Source organism: Chiloscyllium plagiosum, unplaced genomic scaffold (genome assembly GCF_037043375.1).
Source record: "Chiloscyllium plagiosum isolate Xiang-an unplaced genomic scaffold, Cpla_swu_hap1 HiC_scaffold_24, whole genome shotgun sequence".
Taxonomy (NCBI): domain Eukaryota; kingdom Metazoa; phylum Chordata; class Chondrichthyes; order Orectolobiformes; family Hemiscylliidae; genus Chiloscyllium; species Chiloscyllium plagiosum.
The window spans coordinates 33,564,729-33,579,343 of NW_028270162.1; the positions used below are offsets into that span (position 1 = coordinate 33,564,729).

At 44.1% G+C, this 14,615-nt stretch overlaps 2 protein-coding genes across 3 annotated transcripts in view; one reads left to right on the forward strand and one right to left on the reverse strand.

Annotated features, from left to right (window-relative positions):
• glt1d1 (glycosyltransferase 1 domain containing 1) overlaps positions 1-7,226 on the reverse strand; it is a 96,695-nt gene extending 89,469 nt beyond the window's left edge. The window contains exon 1 of the mRNA XM_043715785.2: positions 6,890-7,226. Within this exon, the coding sequence (XP_043571720.1) occupies positions 6,890-6,957 (68 nt within the window). The 5' untranslated portion in view covers positions 6,958-7,226. The remainder of the gene's footprint in view (positions 1-6,889) is intronic.
• Positions 7,227-8,506: 1,280 nt separating this feature from the next.
• Positions 8,507-14,615, forward strand: part of slc15a4 (solute carrier family 15 member 4) — a 79,116-nt gene continuing 73,007 nt past the window's right edge. The window contains exon 1 of one of the 2 annotated variants that reach the window (XM_088000063.1): positions 8,507-9,197. In XM_088000063.1, the coding sequence (XP_087856189.1) occupies positions 8,640-9,197 (558 nt within the window). In that variant the 5' untranslated portion in view covers positions 8,507-8,639. The remainder of the gene's footprint in view (positions 9,198-14,615) is intronic. The other variant, XM_088000062.1, reaches the window with a different exon arrangement.

Consider the following 14,615-nt stretch of genomic DNA (forward strand, 5'->3'; position numbering starts at 1 on the left):
CACTGGCTGAGCCAGGAGTTATTGCCCATTCCTTATTGCCCTTGAGAAGGTGGTGTTGAGCTGATTTCTTGAACCACTGCAGTCTTGTGGTGTAGGTAGATCCAAAATGCCATTACGGTGAAAGTTGCAGGATTTTGACCCAGCGTTGTCATTGATCACCAACATGCTGTTTGGCATGCAGGTCCAGTGTTTAGCTTCATCAGGCTGACACCTCATTTTCCGCTTTCCTCAGTGTTACTCCTGGCTTGTTCTCTTGAACTGTTCATTGAACTGGGGTTGATCCCTTGACTTGATGGCAATGGCAGAGTGGGGAATATGCCAGGCCCTGATGTTACAGGTTATATTTGATTATAATTCTCCTGGTGCTAATCACCCAAAGTGCCTTGCGGCTGCTTGGTCTGGAATTGCTAGATCTATTCAAAGTCTGTGCCATTAATCACAATGGATGGCATCCTCAATTTGAAGATGGGAATTTGTCTCCCCGAGGACTATGCGATCCAAACAATACAAAATACTTTTATTCCCACTACTCTACAAGTCCAAATACCATATATGTGAACATAAATAGAAGGCAATATTACCATGACTGCATTGTCTAACAAACAGGTTAGTGAGAATGTAAAAGTAGCTTCAAAAATAACCAAAACTATACTGAGGTTTGGAGTAGAGTGGTCCTAACAGAACCCAAGTCAGGCTTCAGTATTCAAGTTACTGATAAGTGCCATGTGATAGCACTGTTGATGGCATCGAACAAAGTTTTAATGATGGAAAATAGATTGATGGGATGATAATTGTCTGAATTGTATTTGTCCTGTTATTTGCAGACAAGATATGGCTGAACAAGTTGCATTTTCCTAGGTAGATGTCAGGATTGTACCTTTAGTGAGATAGCTTAGTCTGCAACGTGGTTTGTTCTTCAATTCATCAGCAGTAAAACCACATGGAGGCCCAAAGCCTCCACTGTATTGATTGAACTGAATGGCCTTAAGACTAGTTACTGTAATGGTAGGACTTGAAGAAGGTTGAGATGAATTGTCTTGAGGTTATGAAAGCTGCTATACAATTGAAAGTTCTACCTTTTATTTAAATTTACTGACATTACCAGTCTTCAAATGAACAAACATTTCTCTCATGGTGAACTACTAACGCGTCCTCATCTTGCCTTTCCTCTCCAGAGTATATGAATGTATTGTTGCCACTCTAGTCCAAGTGAACCCTTAACACCATGTTTTGAGATCTTTAATCAGGTCAGGTTTGCAATTTGGTCAGCTGTAATGCCCCATCCAACATGACTGACAAACATACATAATTATTCCTTGCCCTTCCTGATCAGTAATGTAATACTAAGTAAGTGCCACACTGCCGGACGGGTGTACTGAGGGAGCATTGTATTGTCAGAAGTGCAGTATATTGGGCATGTTGCACTGTCAGAATGGGAATATTGCAGGTGCACTGCACTGTTGGAAGGATAATAATAAGACTTGGGATTTGAATGACAATACCCTTTGCTCTCCCAACATTTAACTAAAAGAAAATCCGACACTAACATCTCAAAAGAACTTAAAACATCTGTAGAGGGTTTCGTGGTTCAAAATCATGGGATCATTCATCAGGCAAGTTAGGTGGGATTGGTCGTATGATGCAAGCGGTAATATTTAAGGAAGTGATCAGAAATAGTCTCCTGTAAAGAGTTAAAAATCACACAACACCATATTATTGTTCAATAGGTTTATTTGGAAGTACATGCTTTCGGAGAGCTGCTCCTTCATTGTGGGCCAGGATCATGGGATACAGAACATATAGTAAAAGATCAAAGTGTCATACAACTGATGCAATATATCAGAGTCTTAGAGATGTACAGCATGGAAACAGACTTTTGGTCCAACCTGTCCATGCCGACCAGATATCCTAACCCAATCTAGTCCCACCTGCCAGCACCCGGCCCATATCCCTCCAAACCCTTTCTATTCATAGAACATAGAACAATACAGCACAGAACAGGCCCTTCGGCCCACGATGTTGTAAGTTGTGCCGAACTTCTAACCTAGATTAATTACCCATCCATGTACCTATCCAAATGCCGCTTAAAGGTCGCCAATGATTCCGACTCTACCACTCCCACGGGCAGCGCATTCCATGCCCCCACCACTCTCTGGGTAAAGAACCCCACCCCTGACATCTCCCCTATACCTTCCACCCTTCACCTTAAATTTATGCCCCCTTGTAACACTCTGTTGTACCCGGGGAAAAAGTTTCTGACTGTCTACTCTATCTATTCCTCTGATCATCTTATAAACCTCTATCAAGTCACCCCTCATCCTTCGCCGTTCCAACGAGAAAAGGCCGAGAACTCTCAACCTATCCTCGTACGACTTCCTCTCCATTCCAGGCAACATCCTGGTAAATCTTCTCTGCACCCTCTCCAAAGCTTCCACATCTTTCCTAAAGTGAGGCGACCAGAACTGCACACAGTACTCCAACTGTGGACTAACCAAATTCCTGTACATATACCCATCCAAATGCTTCTTAAATGTTGCAATTGTACCAGCCTCCACCACATCCTCTGGCATCTCATTCCATACACGTACCACCCTCTGAGTGAAGAAATTGCCCCTTAGGTCTCTTTTATATCTTTCCCCTCTCACCCTAAACCTATGCCCTCTAGTTCTGGACTCCACGACCCCAGGGAAAAGACTTTTGTGTATTTATCCTATCCATGCCCCTCATAATTGTGTATACCTCTATAAGGTCAGCCCTCAGCCTCCAACGCTCCAGGGAAAACAGCCCCAGCCTGTTCAGCCTCTCCTCATAGCTCAAATCCTCTAACCCTGGCAACATCCTTGTAAATCTTTTCTGAACCCTTTCAAGTTTCACAACATCAGGTTGGGCCAAAGGGTCTGTTTCCATGCTGTACGTCTCTATGACTCTATAACATCTTTCTGATAAGGAGACCAGAATTGCATGCAATATTCCAACAGTGGCCTAACCAATGTCCTGTACAGCCGCACCATGACCTCCCAACTTCTGTACTCAATACTCTGACCAATAAAAGAAAGCACACCAAATGCCTTCTTCACTATCCTATTTACCTGCGACTCCACTTTCAAGGAGCTATGAACCTGCACTCCAAGGTCTCTTTGTTCAGCAACAGTCTCTTGGATCTTACCATTAAGTGTATAAGTCCTGCTAAGATTTGCTTTCCCAAAATGAAGCACCTCGCATTTATCTGAATTAAACTCCATCTGCCACTTCCCAGCCCATTGGCCCATCTGGTCCAGATCCTGTTGTATTTTGAGGTAACCCTCTTCGCTGTCCACTACACCTCCAATTTTGGTGTCATCTGCAAACTTACTAACTGTACCTCTTATGCTCGCATCCAAATCATTTATGTAAATGACAAAAAGTAGAGGACCCAGCACCGATCCTTGTGGCACTCCACTGGTCACAGGCCTCCAGTCTGAAAAACAACCCTCCGCCAGTCTCTGTCTTCTACCTTTGAGCCAGTTCTGTATCCAAATGGCTAGTTCTCCCCGTATTCCATGAGATCTAACCTTGCTAATCAGTCTCCCATGGGGAACCTTGTCGAAGGCCTTACTGAAGTCCATATAGATCATATCTACTGCTCTGCCCTCATCAATCTTCTTTGATACTTCTTCAAAACCTCAATCAAGTTTGTGAGACATGATTTCCCACGCACAAAGCCATGTTGACTATCCCGAATCAGTCCTTGCCTTTCCAAATACATGTAAATCCTGTCCCTCAGGATTCCCTCCAACAACTTGACCACCACGGAGGTCAGGCTCACTGGCTTGTCTTTACTGCCCTTCTTAAAAAGTGGCACCACGTTTGCCAACCTCCAGTCTTCTGGCACCTCACCTGTGACTATCGATGATACAAATATTTCAGCAAGAGGCCTAGCAATCACTTCTCTAGCTTCCCACAGAGTTCTTGGGTACACCTGATCAGATCCTGGGGATTTATCGACCTTTAACCATTTCAAGACATCCAGCACTTCCTCCTCTGTAATCTGGACATTTTGCAAGATGTCACCATCTACTTCCCTACAGTCTATATCTTCCATATCCTTTTCCACAGTAAATACTGATGCAAAATATTCACTTAGTATCTCCCCCATTTTCTGTGGCTCCACACAAAGGCTGCCTTGCTGATCTTTGCTGATCCTTGCTGATCTATTCTCTCCCTAGTTACCCTTTTGCCCTTAATATATTTGTAAAAACCCTTTGGATTTTCCTTAATTCTAATTTGCCAAAGCTATCCCATGTCCCCTTTTTGACTTCCTGATTTCCCTCTTAAGTATACTCCTTCTTCCTTTATACTTTTCTCAGGATTCACTCGATCTCTCCTGTCTATACCTGACATATGCTTCCTTCTTTTTCTTAACCAAACCCTCAATGTCTTTAGTCATCCAACATTCCCTGTATCTACCAGCCTTCCCTTTCACCCTGACAGGAATATACTTTCTCTGGATTCTTGTTATCTGACTTCTGAAGGCTTCCCATTTTCCAGCCGTCCCTTTACCTGCGACCATCTGCTTCCAATCAGCTTTCAAAAGTTCTTGCCTAATTGGACAAACCTAAATTGCTAAATCACTTTAATCACTTATTAATGCATCGAAAACTGCAATCCATTCTATTTAAATCCCAGAACTTCTTTGAGTCACATTCCTGAGATAACTTAATGTTTTATAACAAAAAAGGTGACATTTCAGCTCACACAATGTATTAAAGCTATGAGGTTAGTCTGTCTGTATTCCAACCTTGAGTCAGATCGGTTCTATTTCCAAAGTAAGAATTTATAAAATATCACGTAGACTGACTGCCTACAGATTTATTAAAACCACCTCAAGGGTTGTGGTGGAGTACTCCATTGCACGGATGTGTGCAGCTCCAACAACACTCAAGATGACTGAAAGCATCTAAGACAATGCATCCTGCTCAAGTGGCACCATGCCCACAAAAATCTCCATTTTTCATACCAGCATTCAAGGGCAATGTGCACCATCTACAAACAGCACCTCAGAAATTCACCAAGGCTCCTTAGACAGATTGTGTGCCTTTTGAAAAAAAGTAATGTATCTGCAAATATGGAAGAGTAGTTTGAGTGTGCACACTTGAGAGTGAGTGTGACAGCGTATATGCCTATGACAGGGTGTGCGCGTGAATGTAGTGTGTGTCTGAGAGAGAGCATGCATGTGAGAGGGGGTCTGTGTGTGTGTGATCGTGTGTAAGTGTGTGTGTACGTTTGCATATAGTATAGCGGGGTCACCTGTAGCGTGACATGGTTCCAAGATCCTGGTTGAGGCCATTCTCATGGGTACCAAACTTGGTTAATAGCCTCTGCTTGGTGACTGTGCGTTGTTGCATATCCTGAAGTCCGCTTTGGAGGACAGTCACCTGAAGATCCGAGGCCAAATATCCTTGACCGCTGAAGTGCTCCGCCTGGGAGAGAACATCCATGTGGTGACTATGGCGTGGTGTCCATTCATTAGTTATCGTAGCGTCTGCTTGGTCCCGTCAATGTACTGTGCCTTGGGGCATCCTTACATGCAGCGTATGAAATAAATTACGTTGGCTGAGTCACATGAGTTGAAACTTTATTGCTGGAACAGCACAGCAGGTCAGGCAGCATCCAGGGAACAGGAGATTCGACGTTTCGGGCACAGGCCCTTCTTCAGAAGGGCCTGTGCCCGAAACGTCGAATCTCCTGTTCCCTGGATGCTGCCTGACCTGCTGTGCTGTTCCAGCAATAAAGTTTCAACTTTGATCTCCAGCATCTGCAGACCTCACTTTCTCCTTGAGTCACATGAGTACCTGCTGCACATGTGGTAACTGTTGTTCCCATGTGTAATGGCAGCATCATAGGTCGACACTCTGCCATGTCTTGCAGTGGTTGCCGTGACAAGGTTGTATGGTTGATGTTGTCCTGAAAGTTGGGCAGTTTGCTGTGAACAATGGTCAGTTTAAGCTTTGGCGGTTGTTTAAATGCGAGAATGGAAGCATAAAGAAGATCTTGTCGAGGTGCTCATCCTCATTGACAATGTGTTCCAGGCTCCAAAGAACATGGTGTAGTTTCTCCACTCCCAAGAAGTACTAGACAACAAAGTGTACCCTATCGATCATATCCCCATGTCTGCCTCCTGAGGAGGTCATCGCAGTTTCTCGCTGTGGCATGTCAGAACTGGCAATCGATGATTTGAGCGTTGTATCCTGTTCTTACAAAGGCATCCTTCATCATCTTCAGCTATCTGGGATTTACATATTAATGAATCGAAACCTGCAACCCATGTGATTAAAAACTTAACAGCAATCTAGGTTTGTTCAATACATTGCATTAGTTGTATGACACTTTGATCTTTTACTATACATTCTGTGACCTACGATCCTACTCCACTAGTTACCTAACAAAGGAGCAGCGCTCTAAAAGCTTGTTAATCCAATTAAACCTGTTGGACTGTAACCTGGTGTGTGATTTTCAACTTTGTCCAACACGGGCACCTTCACAATCCTCTAAAGGGGGCACAGGTCATGACATGTGGGTGGTTATGGATGTGAATTCACACAGATGAAATGTGCAGACATTAGGAAGCAGCATTTTTCAGCTACAGTCACGATACCAATGCAATTACTCACAACAATACCAAAAAAAAGTTGCCTTATTCTCCAGTCAATTGGAGGGAAATTTTATCAGTACTCTTCTACATTTCCCACATGCTGTCGGATGTTCAGAGGTACCTCAATATTAAATTACAGCTAACGCAAAGCTAGATGAACTCTGTGGAGACCAGTCAACATTGTGTGAGAAGGGCTGAGGCCGGACACGGTGTGCTGCCTGGCGGGATGGGGGGACTCGGGCCATCGCTGAGCCTCACCTTATTCTTTGAGCTGTCGTCCTGTTCCCAGTCGGGAGACTGAGGGGGGCGAGAAAGAGCAACTTCATCCCGAGCTGCTGACTGAAGGCACGCAGGGGGTGAGGGGGTGGGGCAAATTAACAAACCCACCCGGACCGACCACTTGGTGCTCGGTGACACATCCAGCGGCGGCCGAGGCCGAGGCCGAGGCCAGGGCCCAGCCCCCTCCCACGAACCAGCCCCAAAGCCGGGCAGCTGTCCAACTGAAGGCGGGGAAACCTGACACCAAACACCGACCTGACAGCTACCCCGCAACATGGCGGGCTAATCAATAGCGAGCTTCCATTCACGGCGATGACTGAGACGCCGAGGGGAATCCAACACAAAACATTAATAATTAATTCAATAAATAAATAACAGCCGCGGGGCGGTACCTGAACTGTGATCGACAACCCAGCTGTCCAATCGTGGCCCATCATCTACATTTTGATTGGTCTGTCCCGCCCATCACCGTATTAACCAATGAACGCAGACCGGGTTGGAGTTTGGCCCAATAGAGAGGAGCTCTCGTTTCTGACCAATGGGAAATAGCGTCCTTTGTTCCTAGTAGCCAATGGGAAAGGGGCGTTCGATTTCTGACCAATAGGCTGTGGGTGTATTAGCCAATGGGTACAGTCCTGGAGCAGACGCAATGTTAGCTCTTTCCTCGCATTTTTTGTGGATCTGCTGAGTTTCTCCAGTACTTTCTGATTTTATCGGTTTCAGATCTGCACTTCTCTTGTTTTAATATTTTTCTTTAACGGGCGGTCCTGTGGGCTGTATGGTTAGCATTGCTACCTCAGAGCGCCGCGGGCCTGGGTTCAGTTCTCAGCCTGGGCTGATTGTGGAGTTCGCAAATTCTCCCCATGTCCGCGGAGGTTTCCTCCCTCAGTCCAAAGCTGTGCAGGTTAGGGCCGATTGGCCGTGCCACGTAATGTCCAGGGACAGGGTTAGCCATTTTAAATGGGATTGGGATGCTCTTCGGAGGTCGGTGCAGTCGACGGTCCGAAATTTCACTACTGTAGGGATCCTATGATTATAAAGGATACAGTCATGATTCGGAGATGCCGGTGTTGGACTGGGGTGTACAAAGTGAAAAATCACACAACACCAGGTTATAGTCCAACAGGTTTAATTGGAAGCACGAGCTGTTGGGCTATAACCTGGTGTTGTGTGATTTTTTTAACTTTGTACACTCCAGTCCAACACCGGTATCTCCAAATTACAGTCCCACAGGTTTATTTGGAGACACTAGCTATCAGAGCGCAGCTCCTTCATCACGTGGATGCAGTGCAATGGTTTCTGACCAATAGGGTATGAATGGTGTATTATCCAATCGCAAAGGGCCGATGTCTTTGACCAATAGAAAGCAGGATCTGTGGGACGGTTAGCCAATAGGTAGAGGGAAACTGTTTTCGACCAATGGGAATCTTATAAAGTGGAAGAGTTAGCCAATGGGAATGGTATAGACGTTTCAACCGACGGACGTGGTTGTGTTTCTGACCAATGGATGCAGCCCATTGGCTGGTTACCGCGGTTACGGTTGCTGAGTGGAGAGGTCATGACCCCAGGCCTATTACCCCCTCAGTGGCCTGTGGGCAGGCTGTGTGTTGGAGCGGGGTTTTGTTTATCATGACGCTGTGTTTTCCTCAGAGACCCGTGATCGGCGAGCGAGCGACCTGAAGCCGTCTGACGGGTCCGGAGTTAAGAGCAGCCAAGTTTTATCGGAGCCATGGCGAGCCCCCAGGTTGACGAGAGGACTCCCCTGCTGCCGGACAGCCGCTTCACGCCGGCCGCTTCTGCCTTCCAGGGCCGGCGGCTGGCCTGCGCCGCCGTCTTGGTCACCGAGTCCCTGGAAAGGGTGGCGTTTTACGGCATCACCTGCGGCCTCGTGCTTTTCCTCAACAGCGAGCCGTACGATTGGCTGGGACCGCAGTCGGGTCAGACTCTGCTGCTTTTCATGGGCATCACTTACTTCATCTCTCCCTTCGGGGGTTGGCTGGCCGACGCCTGTTTGGGCAGGTTCCCCACCATCCTCCTGAGTATGATCCTCTATCTGGTCGGAATGATGCTTTTCCCCTTCATTGCGTGGGATCGGACTCGCCGCCGCCTCTGTGGAGAGCTGGAGTTCTATCCTATTGTGGACCCCCAGTGTTTCCACAACAGCTCCCGTGCTTGCTCACTTGGCAGAAATAGTTATTGCACACCGGCCATCTATTCGGGACTGGTGCTTGTCGCCCTTGGTGTAGGATCTGTGAAAGCGAATATCACTCCTTTTGGTGCTGATCAGGTAGAGCATTCTTTTTCTAGTTATTTCCGAAAACTGCGAAGCTGCGCACGATGCCACGATCGACGCATTTTTCATTCCCACTGTTCGCATTGTAACTTTTTTTAAAATGTGAAATATGGCCCATTTTCGAACAAAATAGGGAAGTGATAAAAGCAAATTACTGCGGATGCTGGAATCTGAAACCAAAAGAAAAAATGCTGGAAAATCTCAGCAGGTCTGGCAGCATCTGTAAGGAGAGAAAACAGCTGACGTTTCGAGTCTAGCTGACCCTTTGTCAAAGCTTTGACAAAGGGTCAGTTAGACTGGAAACATCAGCTCTTTTCTGTCCTTACAGATGCTGCCAGACCTGCTGAGATTTTCCAGCATTTTCTCTCAAAATAGGGAAGTGCCTCTTTTGCCTAGAGGGCACTTGCAGCCAAATCATTGCTACTTTTCGGTTAAATCCATTTAAAGCCTCCCAAATTCCATGACGTTATGGAATGTACTACTTTGTGCAAGTAATATGGTAACTTACGTAACAATTTGGTTAGATGATTAAAATAACAACATGGCTGCAAATTGTTGAATTAATATGACTTCAATTAAAACTTGTTGACTTTACAAGTTAGCTTATGAGAATGCCTTTTTTTTTGAGGGAAAGAATATAATTTCATGAAATGTGTTTGATGTTTTGACTTCAGCAAAATCAACAGATATGCTGAGATTTTCCAATTTTTGTTTTGTCTCAGATTTACAGCATCTGCAATTTTTTAGTTAAGACAATTGGCTTGTTTGGAGTCAGCCAGGAAAAAAAAAATATTTTGCCAGGAAATGTGATATATATGAGCACACTTTTTTTTTCCTTTGTGAAGACTTCTTCTCACTAACAAGCCCTTGCAATTGGCTTTCAATTAACATGTTACTTATAATCTGAAGTACTGTACTTAATAGGCTGTACTGTTTACTTTGTAAAACCGGAATAATTTCTTCAGGCTGATATGGAAATTTAAACTTCAAATAACTTTTTAATCTAATTTTGAATTCACAAATTTATTTTAAAGGAAAACAACTAAATAAGGTTTTAATAGGAAACCTGTGATTTGTTTTTCAGGCTTGCCTTTTCCTAATTTGCCTTTTTGGTTGCTGTAACTATCTTTAAAGCTTTATATAATTTCCAGTAGTATTAAAGCATGTATGTTGGGAAGAAAGTACTTTCTAGCTGTTGGAATGTACTGATCTTATGATTGTCACATGCTCAACTTGGTTGTCATGTGTTCTGAATTCTTTGCTTGCAGTGAGTAAGACCGACTCCTTTAGTCAAAAGAAGAAAATTATGTAATGTGTTTCGAATGAACGAAAGCACGGTTGTAATATGTAGGTTCGACACTTCGTCACAAAATGTCACAAGTGGCTGCAGGGCATTCTGTAAGGGAGTATGGGCAGCCAGTAGTAGTGATCCATTTTAGGGCCAATGACATTGGAAGAAAGAGAAATAAGGTTCTTTAAGTAAACTTTAGGTGGTTAACAAGTAAATGGGCAAGGAGAGCTCCAGAGGTTGTAATCTCTGGATTACTCCTGATGTCATATAGTGAGTAATGCAATAGAAAGATGGAATTACTAATCGAATAAGCAGCCTTAAACATGGATAAATCTGCAGCTGTAAATATGGTATATCCTAGGTTGTTCAGGGAGGCAAGAGAAAAGATATCAGCAGCCCTGGCAGTAGTTTTTAAATTCTCTCTGGCCATCTGTGAGGTGCCAGAGCTTTGGTAACATTGCTCCTTTTTTTAAACAATGGGACAATGGGTAGACCAGGAAATTACAGGCCAGTCAGTTGAACCTTTGGTGATGGGGAAGTTAGTGGAAAGAATTCAAATAAGAGAGTATTTTGGCAGTTGGAGAGACATGAGTTAGTCCAGAGTATTTGGAGTCATACAGCGTGGAAACAGACCCTTCGGTCCAACTTATTCAGGCCCACCAGCTATCCCAATCCAATCTCGTCCCATCTGCTAGCCTCCGACCCATATCCCTCCAAACCCTTCCTATTCATATACCCATCCAGATGCCTTTTAAATGTTGCAATTGTATTAGCCTCCACCACTTCCTCTGGCAGCTCATTCCATACACATACCACCCTCTACATGGAAAATGTTGCCCTTTAGGTCTCTTTCATATCTTTTCCCCTCTCACCCTAAACCTATGCCCTCTGGTTCTGGACTCCCCCACCCCATGCCCCTCATGACCTTAAACCTCTATAAGGTCACCCCTCAGCCTGTGACGCTCCAGGGAAAAAAAGCCCTACCCTATTCAGCCTCTCCCTATAGCTGAAATACTCCAACCCTGGCAACATCCTTGTGAAACTTGAAAGGTTCAGAAAAGATTTACAACATCTTTCCAATAGGAAGGAGACCAGAATTGCACACAATATTCCAACAGTGGCCTAACAAATGTCCTGTACGGCCGCAACATGACCTCCCAACTCCTGTACTCTGACCAATAAAGGAAAGCATACCAAATGCCGCCTTCACTATTCTATCTCGCTGCGACTCCACTTTCAAGGAGGTATGAACCTGCACTCCAAAGTCTCTGTTCAGCAACACTCCCTAGGACCTTACCATGGATTAGTTAATTGTCTATTTAACAAACTTGCTTGAATTGTTTTGGGGATGTAACCAAGAGTGTTGAGGATAATACGTTTGAAGTGGTCCATGTGCACTTTAGCTTGCCTTTTTGAAAAGGTCTGTGATGGCAGACTGGTCAAGAAAGTAAAAACCTATCCAATCCGAGGCAAAATGACATGTGGATCCAAAATTGGATGAGAGGAAGGAAACAGAGGGTGATGGCTGAAGGATGTTTCTGGGACTGGAAGTCTGTTTCGAGTGGGGTTTCACAGGGATTGCTGTTGGGGTCTTTGCTGTTTATGTGCATTCACAATTTGGACCTAAGTACGAGGGGTATAATTAAGAGCTTTCCCGATTTAATGTGAGAATTGGTGGGATGGTAAATAGTGAAGAAAGCTGAAAATCTACATCAAGGTATTGTGGTCTGGTCAGCTGGGCAGAGGATTGGCCAATGGAATTCATAGTCATGCAGCACGGAAACAGATCCTTCAGTCTGGAGAAGTGTGAAATGACAGTGAGTTTTGAGAAGATTTGTAGCTCAAATGTAGGTTTGCTTGCTGAGCTGGAAGGTTCATTTTCAGAGGTTTCCTCACCATGACATTCTAGCCGGAACTCTATCAACAAACACATTGACTTGGATCCCATCTACCACCACCTGAGAAAAGAACAGGAAATGACATCACCTTAGGAAATCATGTCACCACCGGTAATGACATCACCAACCCAAGGAAACCTAAACCTATAAATAAAAAGCAGGAAACACCAGTAGTACTTCATCCAGAGGCTCACTGAAGATGTTACCTAGTATGGTGATGAAACGTCTGAAAATGAACCTTCCAGCTCTGCGAGCAAACCTACATCCAAGTGTGAAATGATGCAATTTTGGGTGGTCTAACAGGGCAAGAGAATACAGCATGAATGATAGGACTCTGGAAAGTACTGAATCTGAAGGACCTTTTTATGCATGTCCACAGATTTTTGAAAGTAGCAGATTTGGTGAGGTGGTTAAAAAGGCATATGGAATACTTGCCTTTATTAACCAAAACATAACATCCCAAATTTTGTATTCTATGCTGGAGCAGTATAAAATGCTAGTTAGGCCTCAACTGGTGTTCTGCATGCCCTCCTGGTCACTCCACATTATGCAATATGTGTAATTGCATTGGAGAGGATGCAGAGAAGATTTACTAGGGTGCTAATACTCAAAAGTGAATTACAGTGATTCTAGAAATATGAAATAAAATCTGAAAGTGCTGGGGATAATCAGGTCTAGTAATATTGGTGGAGACAGCAATTGAGTTAGTTTCAAGTCTCGTTTGGAACTGAAAGTAGCTGGAAAATTGTGGAGCTTTTTCTTTGCTTAGATGAAAGGAGGAGCAAGTGGAATAGGTTAAATGCCCAGAATAAAATAGGAAGGTGGTGATAATGGTAAAGGAGAGAGAGTTTGTCATGGTAAAGTCACCACAGTCTTGCCAGATTGTAGGGCTGCTCTCATCACAGACAGAGAGAGCTGGTCGTTATCATGCCTCATGGGAGAGGTTGATATGGAAAGTCCTTGATGGCAGTCTTAGCTGATGTTGGAATTAAATCCATGCTGTAGCTTCACTAACCAGCCATTCTGTCAACTGAGCGAACAGTGGTACTTAGAACGACACTTTGAATTTGTTATAGCTGGGTGTAAAATGAGGTCAAGGGAAATCTTTTCATTTCTGGAGGGAGAGGAAGGGAGTAAGGACTGATGTGCGAGAGTTGTGTTGGCCGTGGTTGAGGGCTGGCAGTCACGATGGGAAGTAATCTTTAGTTTGAGCAAAAAGAACATGTCAGAAGTACCTCCAGTATAGGATGGCATTACTGGAACACATGACTTACACAGATAAACAAAGCAATTGAGTCCTGAAGGAATCAGGATGTGAGATAATATACTTGAGCTAACTGTGAAAGGTGATGAATTTTCAATGGATATTGGTGGAATGCAAACAATGTAGTCAAGGAAAGGAAGAGAAGATTCTGAGATGGCTTACAAAGCCCTCAAACATTGTGGATACATCTCTGCCTCTGCCCTCACTTCTTCCGCTCCCTCAGAACAGTGATAGGGTCTCCCATGTCCTCACTTTCTACCTTACCCATCATAGGGTCTAAGATATTTTGAGATGTCATGAGCCTATGAATAGTGCTATACCAATGCAAATCTTGTCTGAATTTGCTTAAAGGCTAACCCTACAAAGAAGTTAGCTTGTTTAGAGATCAAAAGGGTAATCAGTGTGATGGCGGTTATATTGTTGTTGACGTAGTTCTTGATGAATATTTTGTCTTGGTCTTCTCTATTCTTTCATAAAGACATTGTAATGCGAAAGATTGTGAAGTAACAGTATATTTTAAATCAGCATTTACATTACCCTCTGCATTAGCATCCAAAATCCGGTGAGATTGGCATTTTCGGACTAGTTTGTCCAAAGGCAAAGATGATTTGTGAAATTAAAGAATTCCATTGCTGTTTGAATGGAGCTGCAGGTTCTATTACATCCACCTGAGAAGACCAATGAGGCTTTGATTTAAAGTCTCATCAGAAAGATGCCAATTGCAACAGTGCAGCACTTCATCAATACTGCACTGAGGTGTGAGGCTAGATTGTATGCTTATTTCTATGACATTGGTCAAACACATGCCCTTCTCTCCCTGAAGTGAGAATATAATCAACTAGGTGAAAGTGGGTACTGCAGGTGCTGGAGATTAGAGTCAAGATTAGGGTGGTGCTGGAAAAGCACAGCAGGTCAGGCAGCATCTGAGGAACAGGAAAAATCGACATTTCAGACAAAAG